The sequence below is a fragment of the Candoia aspera genome, chromosome 1 (genome assembly GCF_035149785.1).
Source record: "Candoia aspera isolate rCanAsp1 chromosome 1, rCanAsp1.hap2, whole genome shotgun sequence".
NCBI lineage: Eukaryota > Metazoa > Chordata > Lepidosauria > Squamata > Boidae > Candoia > Candoia aspera.
In genome coordinates this window covers 101,178,375-101,199,101 of record NC_086153.1, presented here as the reverse complement: position 1 = coordinate 101,199,101, position 20,727 = coordinate 101,178,375, and the positions used below count along the sequence as shown (strand labels likewise).

General features: G+C 39.1%; 1 protein-coding gene across 1 annotated transcript in view; it reads left to right on the top strand.

Moving 5' to 3' along the window:
* RFX6 (regulatory factor X6) overlaps window positions 1–20,727 on the top strand; it is a 54,105-nt gene that overhangs the window by 11,823 nt on the left and 21,555 nt on the right. The window contains exons 5-10 of the mRNA XM_063296198.1: window positions 6,180–6,257; window positions 7,875–7,902; window positions 11,157–11,264; window positions 17,984–18,061; window positions 18,153–18,266; window positions 19,641–19,690. Coding sequence (XP_063152268.1) covers window positions 6,180–6,257; window positions 7,875–7,902; window positions 11,157–11,264; window positions 17,984–18,061; window positions 18,153–18,266; window positions 19,641–19,690 — 456 coding nt within the window. The remainder of the gene's footprint in view (window positions 1–6,179; window positions 6,258–7,874; window positions 7,903–11,156; window positions 11,265–17,983; window positions 18,062–18,152; window positions 18,267–19,640; window positions 19,691–20,727) is intronic.

The following is a 20,727-nucleotide window of genomic DNA, read 5'->3' as shown; positions in this document are numbered from 1 at the left end:
GAAAGCCTTAACTAACCAAAGCCATGATGGACAGGAGAGGTCAATGTCTATAAGTCCACCTCCTGGTGACCATGGTATATGAAAGATTGTGACTCGAAGCGTAAGAGGAATAAATGGTAAAGGGCATGAAATAACAAATGAAAGAAAGAAAAATGAACATGTTATGTTTGTGAAACTAAGAGAAGATGATAGATTGTAAAAGAGCTAAATGAAGGTGGTTTGAACATGTAGAGGAGTGGTGAATGCATGTATGGAAGTGAAGGTATAGGTTTAATTATAAATGAACGGGCAACATAGTATGTTAGAAAGTGTCATTTATTCTGTTGTAGGTATGTATGAAAGTACTGTAGGAATTCATAGGTTGGTGATAGTTGTTCCAGTGAATGGTCATAATAAAAGAACCTGGAATGCTTCCGGGTGCAATTCAAGGTGCTGGTTGTCACTTATAAAGTCCTTCAAGGCATGGGGCTGGGTTATTTGCAGGGAAATCTCTCCCTAGTTGTTTCTACCCATCCCACTAGATCCAACAGGAGGGGCATGGTCCTGGTCCCCTCGATCAAAGAATGTCATCTTACAGCCTTTCCATCCCAGCCCCTGTCCTCTGGAATACCAGATCCCCCTGATTGGCCCTGATCCTGATGGTGTTTTGCAAAACCCTGAAGTCCTGGATGTGCTCCAGACCCTTGGGAGGTTAGATATCCCATTGAAAGGATTCTGCTGATTGTTTTGTTTGGGTTTATCCTCAGTGACCACTGTAGGCTTTTAACTTCTGTCAATATTTTTTTGTGTAGTTTTTTTCACATTTCACAAGTGTCACATTTGTGAGATGGGTGGCCATATAACTAGAGTGCTTAAACAAACAAATAAACAAATGCTTAACATTCTGAATTAATGTGATCATTGTTCATTAATGTAAATGTAATTTTATTAAGTGACAGTAATGGGTGATTGGGAGCAAGATGAAAGAATACAGAAAAAGTTATTGGGCCATTTGGAGACCTAAGAATGAATGGGAATGGTGATTATCTGGTGAGTATCTGCCTAAATAAAGATCTGTTTTGAATATGTGGTGTAAACATAAATCTATTCACGTGTAGTCTAAAAGTATAATTGATTTGGGTTTTTATGAAGAAAGGCTGAGAGAATGAGTGAAGATTACAAGGATAATGAGAGGTTCTGACTGTGGAACAGAACATTTTTTTTTTAGTAATGTTGAACAGTGGATTTGGGGAAAAATAAATCTAAAAGAAAGGGAAAGAAATGAAAGAAACTGAAGTGAAAATAGAGCAAGAGAAAGTAAAAGTCCTGTACAAAGAAAGATTAGAAGATAGCTTAATCTCCAGGTAGAATGAATGGAAAATGGACGGAAGTAATAGAGTGGGGGGGGGGGGAAAGTATGCAATGGAGTGTGTGTGTGTGTGTGTGTGTGTGTGTATGCATACTTTTTTATTCATGTTACTGGCTGAGAACCGAAATAATCTGCAGTGAATGTTATATGGATTGTATAATGCAATGAGGAATATGGATCTGAAAATTAACGTACCCAAACCAATGTAGCTGTATTTGACAGGGAAAATAGAGAGAACAATTTCAAGTTATATACAAATAGAAAAAATAGAGCACTTACATAAATTTGTGAACCATGTTAGAATGTTTGCTAAAGAGGTGGAAATGGGTGGAGAAATGTTAGTATGTGGTCTGTGTGAGGAATTTATGTTTGTTGAAAGTAGCAAAAATAGCTATGTATAAAAGCAGGCCATTTATAGATAAGAGAGCTGGCATGTCAGGAAAAATAAAAGTGAATGGAATATAGTGGGCAAAGGGTACTTAAGATGTGTGTGTTGTAATACAAGAAGAAATAGAATCAAGAACGAAAGGGTTGTCAATGAAGGTGGAACTTCATTGCGACTGGATATGGCAGCTGGGTGTCTGGCCCCTCCTCTCCCTTGGTGATGTCTAATTGAACTTATTGGTACTTTAGGGCTAAGATGTTCATTATCTAGAATGCAGAAATGTCAAGCGGGTACAAGTAAAGGATAGTGGGCATGATGGAGGGAATAGAGGTCATGGGCTAAGCTAGAGGAAGCAGCACTCTTGCTGGAACCACAAGTGAAAGAGGAAGTGTTGGTAGCTGGGATTTCCAAGATGGGCGTTGCCTCTGCTGTGTCTCAGCCCGAATTAGAAGAGTTGATCATTCATGTAAGTGGAGAGAGTCGCCAGATTTCTTGAAAGCGGAATTTCGAGCCGAAGAACAAATACAAATGTACTGAATGTGTACTTCTGTCATTCATGTGTGTGTGTGCGTGTGTGTGTGTATGTGTACAGTATGTGCATGTGTATGTGTATGCCGAAATCTGCATTTCCCGAATTTTGTGATGTAACCTCCACTCGTGAGCTAAACCGTGAAGGGCCACCCAAGACGGGAAGGTCATGACAGAGAGGTCACACTAAATGTGATCCCTGGGGAAGGTGATGGCAACCCACCCCAGTATTCTTGCCGTGAAAACTCAATGGATCAGTACAACCAGAGATATGTCGGTATACCATCGGAAGATGAGACCCCCAGGTCAGAAGATGGTCAAAATGCTGCTGGGGAGGAACAGAGGATGAGTTCAACTAGCCCCAGACGTGATGACGCAGCGAGCTCAAAGCCGAAAGGATGGCTAGCGGCCGACGGTGCTGGTGGTGAACAGCAAATCCGATGTTCTAAGGATCAACACACCATTGGAACCTGGACTGTAAGATCTATGAGCCAGGGCAAAGTGGATGTGGTTATTGGTGAGATGTCAAGATTAAAGATAGACATTTTAGGCGTCAGTGAACTGAAATGGACTGGAATGGGCCACTTCACATCAAATGACCACCAGATCTACTGTGGACAAGAGGACCACAGAAGAAATGGAGTAGCCTTCATAATTAATAGTAAAGTGGCTAAAGCAGTGCTTGGATACAATCCAAAAAACGATAGAATGATCTCAATTCGAATTCAGGGCAAGCCATCTAACATCACAGTGATCCAAATATACGCCCCAACCACAGATGCTGAAGAAGCTGAAGTAGAGCAGTTCTATGAGGATCTGCAGCACCTACTGGACAACACGCCTAAAAGAGGTGTTATTTTCATCATGGGAGACTGGAATGCTAAGGTGGGCAGTCAAATGACACCTGGAATTACAGGTACGCATGGCCTGGGAGAACAAAACGAAGCAGGACATAGGCTGATAGAATTTTGCCAAGACAACTCACTCGCATAACAAACACCCTCTTCCAGCAACCTAAGAGCTGGCTTTATACATGGACTTCACCCGATGGACAACACCGAAATCAGATGGACTACATCCTTTGCAGCCAAAGGTGGTGGACATCTATACAGTTGGTAAAAACAAGACCTGGAGCTGATTGTAGTTCCGATCACGAACTTCTTCTTGCATAATTTAGGATCAGACTAAAGAGATTAGGGAAGACCCACAGATCAGCTAGATATGAGCTCACTAATATCCCTAAGGAATATGCAATGGAGGTGAAGAATAGATTTAAGGGACTGGACTTAGTAGATATGGTCCCGGAAGAACTCTGGACAGAAGTTCGCAACATTGTTCAGGAGGCGGCAACAAAGTACATCCCAAAGAAAGAGAAAATGAAGAAGGCAAAGTGGCTGTCTGCTTAGACACTAGAAGTAGACCAAGAAAGAAGGAAAGCAAAAAGCAACAGTGATAGGGGGAGATATGTCCAATTAAATGCAAAATTCCAGAGGTTAGCCAGAAGAGACAAGGAATTATTTTTGAACAAGCAATGCATGGAAGTGGAAGAAGACAATAGAATAGGAAGAGCAAGAAACCTCTTCCAGAAAATTAGAAACATTGGAGGTAAATTCCAGGCCAAAATGGGTATGATCAAAAACAAAGATGGCAAGACCTGACAGAAGAAAAAGAGATCAAGAAAAGGTGGCAAGAATAAACAGAAGACCTGTATAGGAAGGAAAAGAATATTGGGGATAGCTTTGATGGTGTGGTCAGTGAGCTAGAGCCAGACATCCTGAAGAATGAGGTTGAATGGGCCTTGAGAAGCATTGCTAATAACAAGGCAGCAGGAGACCATGGTATCCCAGCTGAATTGTTCAAAATCTTGCAAGATGATGCTGTCAACGTAACGCATGCTATATGCCAGCAAATTTGGAAAACACAAGAACATCAGATCGGAAAAAATCAACTTATATCCCCATACCAAAAAAGGGAAACACAAAAGAATGCTCAAAATATCGAACAGTGGCACTTATTTTACATGCCAGTAAGTAAATCCTCAAGATCCTGCAAGGCAGACTTCAGCAATTCATGGAGCGAGAATCGCCAGATGTACAAGCTGGGTTTAGAAAAGGCAGAGGAACTAGGGACCAAATTGCCAATATCCGCTGATAATGGAAAAAGCCAGGGAGTTTCAGAAAAACATCTACTTCTGTTTTATTGACTATTCTAAAGCCTTTGACTGTGTGGACCACAGCAAATTGTGGCAAGTTCTTAGTGGTATGGGGATACCAAGTCATCTTGTTTGCCTCCTGAGGAATCTGTATAATGACCAAGTAGCAACGGTAAGAACAGACCACAGAACAACGGACTGGTTTAAGATTGGGAAAGGAGTACGGCAGGGCTGTATACTCTCACCCTACCTATTCAACTTGTATGCAGAACACATCATGCGACATGCTGGGCTTGAGGAATCCAAGGCTGGGGTTAAAATCGCTGGAAGAAACATTAACAATCTCAGATATGCAGATGATACCACTTTGATGGCTGAAAGCGAAGAGGAACTGAGGAGCCTTATGATGAAGGTGAAAGAAGTAAGTGCAAAAGCTGGCTTGCAGCTAAACCTCAAAAAAACCAAAATTATGGCAACCAGCTTGATTGATAACTGGCAAATAGAGAGAGAAAATGTAGAGACAGTGAAAGACTTTGTATTTCTAGGTGCAAAGTTTACTGCAGATGCTGACTGCAGACAAGAAATCAGAAGACGTTTAATCCTTGGGAGAAGAGCAATGACAAATCTTGATAAAATAGTTAAGAGCAGAGACATCACACTGACAACAAAGGTCCGCATAGTTAAAGCAATGGTGTTGCCCATAGTAACATATGGCTGCGAGAGCTGGACCGTAAGGAAGGCTGAGAGAAGGAAGATCGATGCTTTGGAACTGTGGTGTTGGAGGAAAATTCTGAGAGTGCCTTGGACTGCAAGAAGATCCAACCAGTCCATCCTCCAGGAAATAAAGCCAGACTGCTCACTTGAGGGAATGATATTAAAGGCAAAACTGAAATACTTTGGCCACATAATGAGAAGACAGGACACCCTGGAGAAGATGCTGATGCTAGGGAGAGTGGAGGGCAAAAGGAAGAGGGGCCGACCAAGGGCAAGATGGATAGATGATATTCTAGAGGTGATGGATTCGTCCCTGGGGGAGCTGGGGGTGTTGACGACCGAAGGAAGCTCTGGCGTCGGCTGGTCCATGAAGTCACGAAGAGTCGGAAGCGACTAAACGAATAAACAACAACAACAGCCTCCACTTGCAGAACGTGCATAAAATTCAGTTAGGAAAATGTATGCAGAAAACCAAACTGTTAAGGAAATTGCTCATAAAAATTTGTGTGTGTGTGTGTGTGTGTTTGGGGAGAGAGAAATTGGTCACATTAAATATAAGCTTGGACAAAATACAAAACTATGTGAAAGTGAATGTGCCTGAATTATTTATTTCTCTAGGGATTAGTGTGAATCCCAGATATGTTTTATTGTCAGAAATACTCTTTAAGTTGTTTTCTTTTGGCTCTCCATACTGAATATGAGCTAGGGCTTTTTTTCCCCCTCACATCTGTGGGTTCCCAAAGATTTTTCTGACCAAATGATAACCATGATCCACATGGCACTTAGGCCTTGCTTTTGTTTTCTAAGCCTTAGGAAGACAAGGAAGTGATACAATTTGTATCATACCAAAATTTTGGGTTTTCCATCACATGTAGAAGTTATGGTCTTTAGTTCAGATCCTGATCTTTTAAAATGTACTGCCAATTATGGGACAAGATCATTGAGAACTGACTTAAGAATGGGGAGTAGAGGAATAAAATGAGCTCCTGGCATCATCCCTCAGGGCCCATGTTTTACGTCTCTTTTTTAATACATCTTTTCTCCCTCTACAGGTATCACTATTATGGAATTGGCATTAAAGAAAGCAGCGCATATTATCATTCTGTGTACTCTGGGAAAGGTTTAACAAGGTATAGTTTTTTTAAAAAAATCCTTTTCAGAAGTATCCAACAGTTTATTATGCAATAAACTGCTGGATTATAAACAAAGATGAATCAGTTAGGACCAGTCTACGCATTAATGTATATCATTTGAATTTTCATCATGACTGCTGATTATTTGGTTATGTCTAAATGGTTCTGCTTTTTTGAAGTAATGTGTAGTGATATAAAAAGTACTGTGCAAAAACAGCCTACTGCAAGGAAGAAACTGGCTTGTGAAGCAATTTCAAGCAACTATGGATTGCTCACTTGATGTGTGAATAAACCTTCTGTGTGCAGATTCTCAGATCTCTTTGTAAGATTAGGCTGCTGCAATGCATGGCTTATTAAGGGGTTGCTGCTTACCAATGTGCTCACCCCATATAAAACCAAATAGACATTTACATGCATCTTCTGCCTGATGAAAATGGCTACTTTCCATCTCTTAACAAGCCGGTATCCTTGAAAAAAAAATAGCAGACCCTTGGTATGTATGTCTGTGTGTGTGTGTGTGTATGTAAGTGTGTGTGTGTGTGTGTATGTATGTCTGTGTGTGTATGTATGTCTGTGTGTGTGTGTGTATGTATGTATGTATGTGTGTGTATGTATGTATGTATGTATGTGTGTGTATATATATATATATATGTCATCTTAATGCTTTGTGGTTGCTTGTACTGTAGTAAATGTACCATACGTTACAATTGTGAAGCAGAAGGCAGAATTATTCTCTAGGACTGAATTAAAATGGCTCTGCCACAAGCCCGCCAATTCTGCAAGATTTTTTCCAATGGCCCTAATTACACCATTTTCCAAACCTAATAGCTTGTAATGAAGGTTCAAAATTTTTTAAAAAGCCTCATTCTTTTTTTCATATATAGTAGAAATAGAAAAATGATACAAAGAAGTGGCTTCCAATCTTCTTTACAGCAGTTATAAGTAGAATTATAACTTTACCCCTTTCTCTAAAGTTACATCATGACTCTCTTCTTTCTATAATCTATCCTGTCTAATCATCAAAACCATAAATCATAAGTCCATTTTTTATGTTTTATGCAAAAAAAAAAAATCCATAAGGGTTTTCAGTCAACAGTAAATGTAGATATTGTCTTCACTCTAATCAAACAAGTCAATCTGGCCAACTCAGCAAGTTCTATCATCTTCACCAACCATTCCTCCACTGTAGGTATTGCCAAATCTTTCCTTCTTTGTACATACAATAATCTCATTGTGGTTATCACGTACAAAACAAAGTTCCATGACTTTTTCCACCTGTTTGTCCATCAGTCCCAAGAGGAAAACTTCTGGTCTCGATTGTATATTAATCTTTAAAATTCTCTGAATCAGTGTATGTATTTGAATCAAAAAAATTTAAAGCTTTTTCACACATCCACCAAGCATGTTAAAATGTCCCTTCTTGTTGTTCACATTTCCAACATAGATTCAAAGTGCCTTTATACATTCTAGACATTAAATTAACTATTTCTATAGATATTTGCAGAAATAATATTGTTGCTTATAATGTGGTATTTGATGCTGGTCTTTCATCATAGTAAACTTTAATCTAGCATTCTTTTCTGAAGTATAAGTAAAATATTTTGGTTTTCCAAGGTTTTCTGGAAGCAAGTTGAAGAATGAGGTGAGTACCTTCAACTTTGATCTATTAGACGTGCAGTAATGAGAAAAACTTGACAAACACAAATCTCTGGTTATTCCATGCAGAAGTCCTGCATACTTTGAAACAGAAGACTTGAGGAAGCTGCCTGTGTGATCCTTTGACAAACCACTGGCTTATTTAGCCAGTATTTATTTTTTCTTGCCCTGCTTTGAGATATATGGGATTGAACCTGTGTTCTTCCCCTTGCCAAACAGTGCTTTGCCACTGAGTTCAGCAGTTTCCCACTGCTGTTTGTACAGTCCATATATCCAGACTACTTCTTTATACAGATGGAAAGTTTTCGAGCTCAAGTGGAGACTCATACTGTCTAGAGCAGTATTTCTCAACCTTGGGAACTTTAAGATGTGTGGACTTCAACTCCCAGGATAAGTCCACACATCTTAAAGTTCCCAAGGTTGAGAAACACTGCTCTAGAGATATGAATGGTTAAATGCAACTTTCTCCAGCCAGCTACCTTCTAGTTGGATTAGATTTCAACTCCCAGAATCCATCCAGTGTGTGTGAAAGCCTAGAGCTTGGAAACTCTGAAAGATGTATTTTTTTTTAAAAAAAATAAAGAGTGAGAGTTGATAAAGGAAAAGTACAAGACCAAGATTTTCCTTCCATTTTTCATATTTTTGTGAAATATGGTTATGATTTGTAGGGTGCCCTATGTAGGTACTGTTCTTGTTGGGTGGTACATGCAGAAAGGACAATGATTTGCTGCCTGAGCAGGAGATATTTTTGTTTGCCAAATGATTAATGGATGTTTTCCCCACTTGCTGTCCTCTGTGCTACCTGCAAAATGGCTCTGCAGTGTTCCCAGTACTTCCAGAGTCAGATTTTCATCAGGATATTGTAATCTAAGCCAATGAAGCTAATCTTACTTGTATTAATTAAAGGTTTGAGGGTTTTTTTAAAGAAATATTTCATTAACAACTTAGGGTTAAAAGACACAACACACCACTTTCCCTGATCTTGGAAAATTCTGTGCTGACAGACTCCTGTCCCAAGACAAAAGAACAATGCCCTTCGTGTTCCACAAGATACAATGCGATTAAGTGGGCTGATAGTATTATCACCACTTAGTCTCACAGTGTCATGCAGCAGATGTTTTTGAAGGAAAAGTTACCCTTGGCAGTGAGGTAAAAGACTGAAACATGGACCTGGAACACAACCTTCCATATACGCGAATGCATTAATTGCATAAATGTTTCCCTTGCTGTCGCAGTACTCCTGCCCTTTCATTTTACTTTCCATTTCCTTCATTTCCCAGAATATATTTTAACATATACTTGGAAAATAATATTCCAAATTACTCTTATCTTTAAAAAAAAATCACCACATACTAATAGGTAATTGTTCAACTGAAGCCATATTGACTCATGACAGCTTTTAAATGACCTAATGTTTATGTCAACATACAATGGGAACTGCACATCACTTCTTTCATTAGCTCCTTATCTCTGTTTGAGTAGCCTGATGTCCCAGCTAGGTAGAGCTTGAATAACCTTGGTTTCTTTACTATAAAAAGTAAAACTGTTAATTGAAACTCTTTCTGGATTGGGAGGCTGGCCACGATCCAAAGACAGAGTGCTAACCTTAAATGGACATTAGGTGTGAGACTACCTATACGTAATATGTTTAATTGAAATAAACTCAGAAAATATATGTAAAGGTATATAAACGTAAAGAATAATTTGACTAAACAAATGATGTGTTTGTCTTAAGTTATTCATATTTTATCTTCTTGGCTCAACGGTATAAATTCTGAGATCTGAAATATGGTACAGTCATTAAGGATGTTCAGAAGAGATTTACTCAGTTTTATGACTTTTACCAAGGTCCATCAGTAAGTTCAATCCTTTTCTTTGCTGATTTTTTAAAGGAAAATCTGAAATATCCAGTTTCAGTCAAGTTGATAAATTAAAAAAAAAATCAGCAATTTTCATTGTTTGGCTCAGCCAGAAAATGGACCCCCTGCCATGTGACTTGAAAATAGTTCTTAAGAATTCCAGGACCTGGTGGCCCGCTATCGCTTACCATCCCTGTCTTCATCACTGTTTTTGTCCTATCTTGGAGCAAAGAGCCACGCTGAGATGGTAGCTTGTGTCTCTAGTGTTTATTGTTCTACTCTACTAGACAGAATCCTGCTAATTGAAAGGCCATGGGAAAACCCTCACAGATTAAACCCAGAAATCAAGGCAGGTCTGCTCTGAGTTTCTTTGAAGGGAGATTCAAAGCTTCTGAACTATGCATGCGTTTTTCCCCCTGGATAGGGGCCCCCTCCTGCTCCCCATCAGTACTCATGACAGTTTTGGGGGGGGAAAGGATGCCTCCGTATGTAAAAACAAGAAAACTAGTACTGAGTGGATCTTCAAAATAAATATCTCATTTGATGGACTTCTCAAACCTGGTAGTACCTCAGCATATGTGGGAACATCTGCTGTGGGGCCAAAACCAAATGGGGATTTTAATGGGATTCCCTTTGTTTGGGAATGTGGGTAGTTTTTTTGTGACTCCTAGATTTTTTTCATTTCTGGTCTCACCCAGATATCTCTTCTATTTACTCTTCCTCTTTTCATTTTTTTTTAAATCTACAGATCCTGTAAGATGAATACATTATGCAACTCTTACTGATATTATAATGCATGTAAAATTGAGTTTCTTTTGATGGGAAAGTTTATTTAAACAAATAGCTTCAAGTTATGTATAATACAGTAATTAAAATATTATGCATACATGTTAAAAGCTGGGTGAAGGATCTTAGAAGAACACTTAATTGAGAGTAAGTAGCATGTATGAAAATGTTTAAAAATATCTTTCAGACTATCGTCTTCCTGACCCTTGTTGCTGGTATAAAAATGCATGGCGAAAGGGGGTATGGATAAGGCCTGTTTATTCTTGGAAGCATTTCTAATTAATTGCATTTCAGCATGAGGAGCAAAGAAAGTACTCTGGTCATCTGGCAAAAATGCCCAGATGGTCAGTATGGAATAACTGCTCCAGAGTCTCTGCAAACTTGGCAGTGCCGGTATATATACATGGCAATATCTGCTGAAGTTTCAGAAACTCTCTTGTTCTGATGGAGTCTTTGGTGTGTTCACACATGATATTGGGTAAGCTTACATGATACTGTAAGCTCTGACGATCTGATTATTTGTATACAGCACAATAGGATAATCATTATAACATATTATAAACATGTATTTGTAAAGTTATTTCATACATTTTAGGGTGGGTTTACTCGGAAGTATTCCTTAAGCTCCAAAACTGGGACTCTTCTTCCAGAATTCCCCAGTGCTCAGCATCTTGTGTTGGACCAGTGTATCTCTAAAGACAAGGTAAAATGTGAAGTGTTTGCATATTAAACTGACTTCTAAATTTGCACTTTTTATGCCATCCCTACTCTCAAAAGAGTCACTGTAGTGATATGAAACAGCTAGAAATGTCTGTAATCAAACAGACTTGACTGATTTATAGAGGGAACAAAACTTTACTATCACCCTTTAACTGGCTTTCCATTGGAACAGCGGTTGAATTATTTACATATTAACTTGCCTAATATTTTACAAACAGATGGTATTTGTATTGACAAAGGCAAAGCAAAGAAATAGTTAAGGGTCCTATCCATTCAAAATACCAATGGACTAATTTAACACTGATAAGGCAGAAACAAATTATTAGAGGCAAATTATGAAGTGGATTTTTCTACTTTCTTGTTTGAACAGAAGTTAACATTCCTGTATTTCTTTATCATTTGAAAACAATGTGCATGACACTGTGAGTCTTAAATAGCACTCCTGATGTGGCTGATTCCTTGTATATCTTTATGAAAAAATGTAGATGACGGTTAATCAACTTTAATAGTTAATTTTATAATTATTGAACCAAATAAGACTCAAAATGTCTGTAACCCAATGATTATACACATACACACACACACACACACACACACACAGATACTATGTTAAAACACCAATCAGTCAATTTTATTTCAGTTTTGACCAGCATAAAATATAGAAGAATACAAAAGATCAGTAAGTTGATTACTTTAAGTATATACATAAAATACTCATTGTATTTACTACAAGTAAATAAGTCTATTATTATCTCTTATTACACACACACATACCCACACCCACACCCACACCTAGATATATTCATACATCCACACATCCACACACAGATCTACACACACGTGCATATACACACACATATATGGAAGGCTACAATCGGTAATTAAGGTCTAAGATCTGTAAAACACTAAAAAACAAAACAAAACCAAAAAGCCCTAACCAGAACTAACTTAATCTGACCCTAACCTTAACCATAGAATAATACATAACCAGGTTAAGATAGCAACACTATAGGAAGTCTTTAAATAGGAAATCCAAATATCCAGGAACTATGCTGAAAATAGACCTATTGAATAAGCTGAATCAGTGCTTACTGGCAATCACTTCCTGTCTTATTTTATTGTATGGCCACCACATACATCTTTGTATATAATGAAAGAATCAATGTCTATAAGTAATAAATGGGCAATAGAACAGCCTGGTATCCTTTTGGGGAGTGGCTGAATAAGTGTACTGCAAACATCTCTATAATATGTACTGTGGAGGAGAACATGTTCAGTAGTGTCCTTGGCTACAAGGACATACATGATCCATTGAAGGAAGCTTCCTGTATCTTCCTTCTAGTACATCTGAAGGAAGATCTCTAAAATGGGCCCAAATGTAGGCACTTCTGGGTTTAAGAAAATCTGGGTCAGATGGGAAGCAGATCCTTCCATGTATCTATGACTTTCACTCATAGCTAGAACTGGGGCTCAGTGCACCTTACATGTTGCTTTATGAGAGCTATAGTCTGGTCATATCCCACTGAAAGCAAAAAGGTGTGTTGAAACATAGAAACAATGCTATGCAACTTAAAGAAGCACTGTAAGTTCTTGAGGTGTACGACCAGACAACTGTGTAATCCTATTGAAATCTATGGGATTTATATCCAGAAAATATGCCTAGAACTGCAGTGTTATTTCCAAAAATTAAGCTATTTAAATATCAAAATAAAAATTACATTTTAAAAAATCTTACCCAACTTTGCTAATTTTCTTGCTACTGACAACTTTGGGAAATTCAAGGGAATTAATATATGCAAAATGTTTTTAAAATGATTATCCTTGTTTTTCAAATACAATTCTCTAGGTGACATACATGATAAAATTAAAATAATACAAGTACATAAATTGATTCTAATTTCCAAATCCCGTGTAATACTTGTATACAGTACAAGTATACATCTCATGTAAAATACACACTTAATTGTTAAATTGGATCCAACCTGCATAAGACAAACTTTAGCATGAAAGGAATGTTGTTGTTGACAATCATCATCAAGATTTTATTTATGTATTTCGTAATTAATGTTATAAGAGGCCTGAGCCAGAAATCGTTTCTTGATTTGATGATACATTTCAATAATCACTATGGATTATATTTAAAAAATGGAGTTCCAGTGTCAGTTACCAAAATATTTTGGAGATTGAAATATAGGATTTGATTTTCAAATAGAATTTCCAGTTTCATATGTCCAATTTTGCATATCCTTCTCTCATTTTTGCAATAAGTTTGTTCTGTTCTGTTCTTATTTTACTTATTGGATTTCAAGACTCTGTGTGGCTTACCACATTTAAAAGAATTTTAAATTTTTAAGTTAATTTTAAATTTAATTTAAAGATTGATTGATTGATTGATTGATTGATTGAAGAAGCAATTTAAAGAAACATGACTGCCCAGACAAAACCACATAAATTACATCCAAGAAAAATATTCAGCAGGGGCTCTACCTAACTGAAACAGAACAGAACTCCAGGAACAGAGCCTGGTCTTAAGAGACTTCCAGAACATGTGAAGAGTGGGAGCTATACATATGTCTGGGGGGATGCTGTTTCAGAGGGCAGGGGCTGTGACATTTTGGTCTATTTAACTGCAAAGCAGTGTTTTTATAGGTATGCAGTGTAATGCCAGTACATAGAGGGAAAAAGCTAGAAAAGTGCTAATGAAAATCTATGCATATGTGGTGCCAACGATAACTCACATTTTCTGAGCCCCCATTCTTCCTTAGAAAGCATTAATACATCCTCCAAACTTTCACAAGGAAAGTAGATGCACACTTGGAGTTCACATTCTAAGAATTACTTTGAAGTCTGGTGAAGGCTTTTCACTGCTTGTTAAGTTGTGCTCATTTATCCTGAAGGTGTCCTCTACTAATATAAAAGCTATCTCCCCCACCCCCTGCCCAAATCTTTCAGCAGTATCTTATCAGGCCCACTGGTATTGCTGGGTGGATACCATAGCTCTTGTGCCTTTGGTCTGGCAAAAAGGAAGGAGCATCTCAGTAGCAGCTCTAAATGGGTCTCCAGACTCACAGGTAATACTCCAGAGCATGTCAGCTCTATGAAGATGTGAGTATACCAGGTAGGGTGATATTATTAAGATGGTAACACCAGCAGATTTATGAGCCCTGAATCTATTCCAGAATGGGCACGCATGCTAGCAATCTGGCAATTAGTTAATCATAGGAGATGGACACCAACAAAGCAAGTGGATGTTTTTAGGGAGTCCACTTGACCAAGTAGCTCCAAAATATGGAGGTGGACCTCTTTGTTTTTATAGCTCAAAATATATCTTAGCAACAGCAGTGTATGCAAGGGCATAAGCATACCCTGCATTCCTTAGTGATGCTGGCTGGGGAATTCTGGGAATTGAAGTCCACAGATCTTAAAGTTGCCAAGGTTGAGAAACACTGCTCTAATAGGTCTCCCCCTGTCGACATCAAACATCCTTAATATATACCTACCCGAAGAGAGATTTGATTTGTCACAACCCTGGGAAAGAAACTGAACGTTGGCAAATGGCAACACTTGAAGCTCGCCATTTTATGAAGGCAGAATTCCATAAGCAAAAAGATAGACATTCTGGGCGTCAGTGAACTGAAATGGACTGGAATGGGCCACTTCACATCAAATGACCACCAGATCTACTACTGTGGACAAGAGGACCACAGAAGAAATGGAGTAGCCTTCATAATTAATAGTAAAGTGGCTAAAGCAGTGCTTGGATACAACCCAAAAAACGACAGAATGATCTCAATTCGAATTCAGGGCAAGCCATCTAACATCACAGTGATCCAAATATACGCCCCAACCACAAATGCTGAAGAAGCTGAAGTAGAGCAGTTCTATGAGGATCTGCAGCACCTACTGGACAACACGTCTAAAAGAGATGTTATTTTCATCACAGGAGACTGGAATGCTAAGGTGGGCAGTCAAATGACACCTCGAATTACAGGTAAGTATGGCCTGGGAGAACAAAACGAAGCAGGACATAGGCTGATAGAATTTTGCCAAGACAATTCACTCTGCATAACAAACACTCTCTTCCAACAACCTAAGAGACGGCTTTATACATGGACTTCACCAGATGGACAACACCGAAATCAGATTGACTACATCCTTTGCAGCCAAAGGTGGCGGACATCTGTACAGTCGGTAAAAACAAGGCCTGGAGCTGACTGTAGTTCAGATCACGAACTTCTTCTTGCACAATTTAGGATCAGACTAAAGAGATTAGGGAAGACCCACAGATCAGCTAGATATGAGCTCACTAATATTCCTAAGGAATATGCCGTGGAGGTGAAGAATCGATTTAAGGGACTGGACTTAGTAGATAGGGTCCCGGAAGAACTCTGGACAGAAGTTGGCAGCATTGTTCAGGAGGCGGCGACAAAATACATCCCAAAGAAAGAGAAAACCAAGAAGGCAAAATGGCTGTCTGCTGAGACACTAGAAGTAGCCCAAGAAAGAAGGAAAGCAAAAGGCAACTGTGATAGGGGGAGATATGCCCAATTAAATGCAAAATTCCAGAGGTTAGCCAGAAGAGATAAGGAATTATTTTTAAACAAGCAATGTGTGGAAGTGGAAGAAGACAATAGAATAGGAAGGACAAGAGACCTCTTCCAGAAAATTAGAAACATTGGAGGTAAATTCCAGGCCAAAATGGGTATGATCAAAAACAAAGATGGCAAGGACCTAACAGAAGAAGAAGAGATCAAGAAAAGGTGGCAAGAATATACAGAAGACCTGTATAGGAAGGATAACAATATCGGGGATAGCTTTGACGATGTGGTCAGTGAGCTAGAGCCAGACATCCTGAAGAGTGAGGTTGAGTGGGCCTTAAGAAGCATTGCTAATAACAAGGCAACAGGAGACGACGGCATCCCAGCTGAACTGTTCAAAATCTTGCAAGATGATGCTGTCAAGGTAATGCATGCTATATGCCAGCAAATTTGGAAAACACAAGAATGGCCATCAGACTGGAAAAAAATCAACTTATATCCCCATACCAAAAAAGGGGAACACTAAAGAATGTTCAAACTATCGAACAGTGGCACTCATTTCACATGCCAGTAAGGTAATGCTCAAGATCCTGCAAGGTAGACTTCAGCAGTTCATGGAGCGAGAATTGCCAGATGTACAAGCTGGGTTTAGAAAAGGCAGAGGAACTAGAGACCAAATTGCCAATATCCGCTGGATAATGGAAAAAGCCAGGGAGTTTCAGAAAAACATCTATTTCTGTTTTATTGACTATTCTAAAGCCTTTGACTGTGTGGACCATAACAAATTGTGGCAAGTTCTTAGTGGTATGGGGATACCAAGTCATCTTGTATGCCTCCTGAAGAATCTGTATAACGACCAAGTAGCAACAGTAAGAACAGACCACGGAACAACGGACTGGTTTAAGATTGGGAAAGGAGTACGGCAGGGCTGTATCCTCTCACCCTACCTATTCAACTTGTATGCAGAACACATCATGCGACAAGCTGGCCTTGAGGAATCCAAGGCTGGAGTTAAAATCTCTGGAAGAAACATTAACAATCTCAGATATGCAGATGATACCACTTTGATGGCTGAAAGCGAAGAGGAACTGAGGAGCCTTATAATGAAGGTGAAAGAAGAAAGTGCAAAAGCTGGTTTGCAGCTAAACCTCAAAAAAACCAAGATTATGGCAACCAGCTTGATTGATAACTGGCAAATAGAGGGAGAAAATGTAGAAGCAGTGAAAGACTTTGTATTCCTAGGTGCGAAGATTACTGCAGATGCTGACTGCAGTCAGGAAATCAGAAGACGCTTAATCCTTGGAAGAAGAGCAATGACAAATCTCGATAAAATAGTTAAGAGCAGAGACATCACACTGACAACAAAGGTCCGCATAGTTAAAGCAATGGTGTTCCCCGTAGTAACATATGGCTGCGAGAGCTGGACCATAAGGAAGGCTGAGCGAAGGAAGATCGATGCTTTTGAACTGTGGTGTTGGAGGAGAATTCTGAGAGTGCCTTGGACTGCAAGAAGATCGAACCAGTCCATCCTCCAGGAAATAAAGCCAGACTGCTCACTTGAGGGAATGATATTAAAGGCAAAACTGAAATACTTTGGACACATAATGAGAAGACAGGACACCCTGGAGAAGATGCTGATGCTAGGGAGAGTGGAAGGCAAAAGGAAGAGGGGCCGACCAAGAGCAAGGTGGATGGATGATATTCTAGAGGTGACGGACTCATCCCTGGGGGAGCTGGGGGTGTTGACGACCGACAGGAAGCTCTGGCGTGGGCTGGTCCATGAAGTCACGAAGAGTCGGAAGCGACTAAACGAATAAACAACAACAAGTTATTCAGCAACAGCTAGAGAAAAATGGAAAGTGTCCCGGTTAAGTTCTAACCTCTGGTGGGGAAGGATGTTGCAATATGGAGAAGCAAGAATGGGAGAGTGAATTCCATTTTGTAAAGTCCTATACAAGTGGCAAAGAGTCATAGCTAGCAATAGATTGTCTTTCTATAACTATATTAATCCCATGAGCCATTATTCTTTTAATTTTCAATAATGTGCAATCTATCCCCCATATTTAGCCCCCCAGGCACAAAATGTTACAGAGGAAATTCCTGAAGGAGATACAAAAGATTTTGTTTAATGTTACTTTGTTTTAATTTTTAATTCCTAAAATAGGTGGATACCCTTATCATGATGTATAAAACCCACTGTCAATGTGTCCTTGACAATGCCATTAATGGAAGTTTTGAAGAGGTAAGACCTAGAAAAATGTGTCAATTTGTTCCTAACATGAGGAGTATGGCCAGAATCTCACTCATATTTGCTCTCTACGTCTCTTCCCTAGATCCAACATTTCCTACTACATTTCTGGCAAGGAATGCCAGAGCATCTTCTTCCCCTTCTTGAAAATGCAGTTATCCTTGATATCTTCTGTGTTTGCGACTCAATACTCTACAAGGTGTGTTGCCTTCTGTCATAATAACAGACGTTCCTTTGCAAAACCAGGTTCTTATTGATATGGAAAAGTTCGGCTGTACTGCTTTAATGGGTCAAGCAGCAAAATATGCTTGATGATGTTATAGTATGCTGCCACTTAATGTACTTACATCAGTTGTTGGACACAAGAATTTAAATGGGTAATCATGGTTTGCTGCAGACACCACTGATTCAGATTGCAGGAGTGTCTCACCAAACTGAATCTGCCAAACAAATGAAGAAACAGACAAGATCCTGTACATAGGAAACAGACACCTTGGTAGGGATGTGTAGATCAGTCTGAACTTGTTACATTCAGTGGTAGATGCATTCACATATTATGTAATTCCATAAAATATCCTGTGTTTATTTTTCAAAAGCAAAAAAAAAGTCTATTTGTTTTTATATGCAACTTTTTCTAACATATGCTAGTTTTAATACAATTTTAATAGAGCCACCCAAAGTGCAAAAGTTGGAATTTTTTGTATGGCAGCACATTAATTGTAATAATGTTGCCACCAAATTGTACTATTTAATGTAACAGTGGGAGAATTATTAAATAACTAGAAAATAATCATACTGAAATAATTACAATAAATAATACAATAATTTCATTAAATCCAATTTTGGTTTTGCCCTGGCTTCATCTACTTCTTCAGCATGCCACTGAAGAAAGTCATGCAACCTGCCTGAGGTGCATTTGAAGCCATCACTGGGGAACAGAAGGCAGAAGCTTCTGCTGATTCACAATGTTCTGAAGGGGAGCTGTGTTTAATAAGTGGTTGCACAGCAAAGCATCCCAGCATTCTGTTGAGTTGATAGCTTTGCCAAATTCCTTGAATTGATTCAATAGGACAATTGATTCTTTAAACTGTACAGTTTGGATGCATCCTTTATTTCATATCAAGGAATATCTAACTGAGGCCCTCTTGAACTTTAGCTACTGGCCTAGTAGATTGCCACCTAGTAGGCTGCAACATGCCCATCCATTTTCAGCACTTCATTTGGACCTCACATCCAATAGTTTGCTGTTCTATCCCATACATGCACATACATACACTTCTACCAAGGGCTTCAGATTACTGAGGTAATACCTTTTAGTCCACCTTCTGTGAGCCAGCATGGGTAGGGAACTGAAGAACTCAGCAAAATATCTTTGCCAGATCCTGTCCTATGCAAAGAGTCATATGTATGATTACACAAGGAGAGTCATCCATTAATGCACTCTTATTTGCAATGGGTTGAATTCTTATTTGCAGTGAATTTTTATTTGCAGCAAAGTTGTAACTGGGCCTGTTAACCTGATTCTGTGCACTGACATTATAGAGATGTTAATTTTCCTCCTTCTGTATTCAAGGTCCTCATAGACGTACTAATCCCTGCAACTATGCAAGAAATGCCAGAAGGGTAAGTAGCACTGTATGTGTAGTTATTGAGAACATAAAATCAACACTATGATAGTTGAAATCTTAGAATAATACTTTTGTCATTTTTTTAATAAAAGAAAAATACCAGTTCCTCAGTATAAGGCCTGCCTGTCTCAAGGACTACCTACCTGAGCCTGGCCAGTTATTGAGATATGTAGGAGAATTCCTTTTGAGAATGCCATTCACTGGAGAAAGGGCTTTCTTTTCCAGATTATGGATTTTTTTTCCTACAGAGCTTGTGTACCATATTTGACAGGCCTTGCTGCTGACTGCTGTTGTTTAAGGGAAAAATAATAATATTGGTCTTAAGATGTCTCCCTTATGGGCTGAGGACAAGATGAAAGCAATGTTATTTATTTATTTAGCATATTTATATAGCCACCCATCTCACAAACACATGACTCTGGGCAGTGTACAACATGACAACAGTTAAAAACTCTATAACTATCTAAAAACAATCAAAAATAAATTTGAAGGGGATGAGAGATCAAGCTGATGGCCCCTCATTTGTGGGGTGCCAGAGCGCTTAATGTTCTCATCCCTCCTGTTTAACATGTACATGAAACCACTGGGTGAGGTCACCTGTCAGTTTGGGGTCAGGATGCCCTTCAGACAGTCACTCAAACCCTAGTCACCTCACAAATGGATTACTGTAATATACACTACATGGGGTAGCCCTTGAAGACCACTCAGAAGCTACAGCTGGTCCAGAATACAGCAGTGCTGGTGGTGTTGTGCATGCCACATTATGCTTGTGTGATCCCACTGCTCCATAAGCTGCAATGGTTACCAGTTGGCTTGCAGGTGCAATTCAAGGTGCGGCTTATCACCTATACAGACTTTTATGGCGAAGCACAATGAGGAACTGCCTGTCTCCAGTTGTTTCTGCTAATCCAGTGCAATCAGGCAGAGCAGGCATGTTGCAGGTCCCATCACTTAAGTAGTGTCATCTTGTGGAGTTCAGGAAGCATGCTGTCTCTGTCATGGTGCCTGCCATCTGGAATGATACCCCCCAGA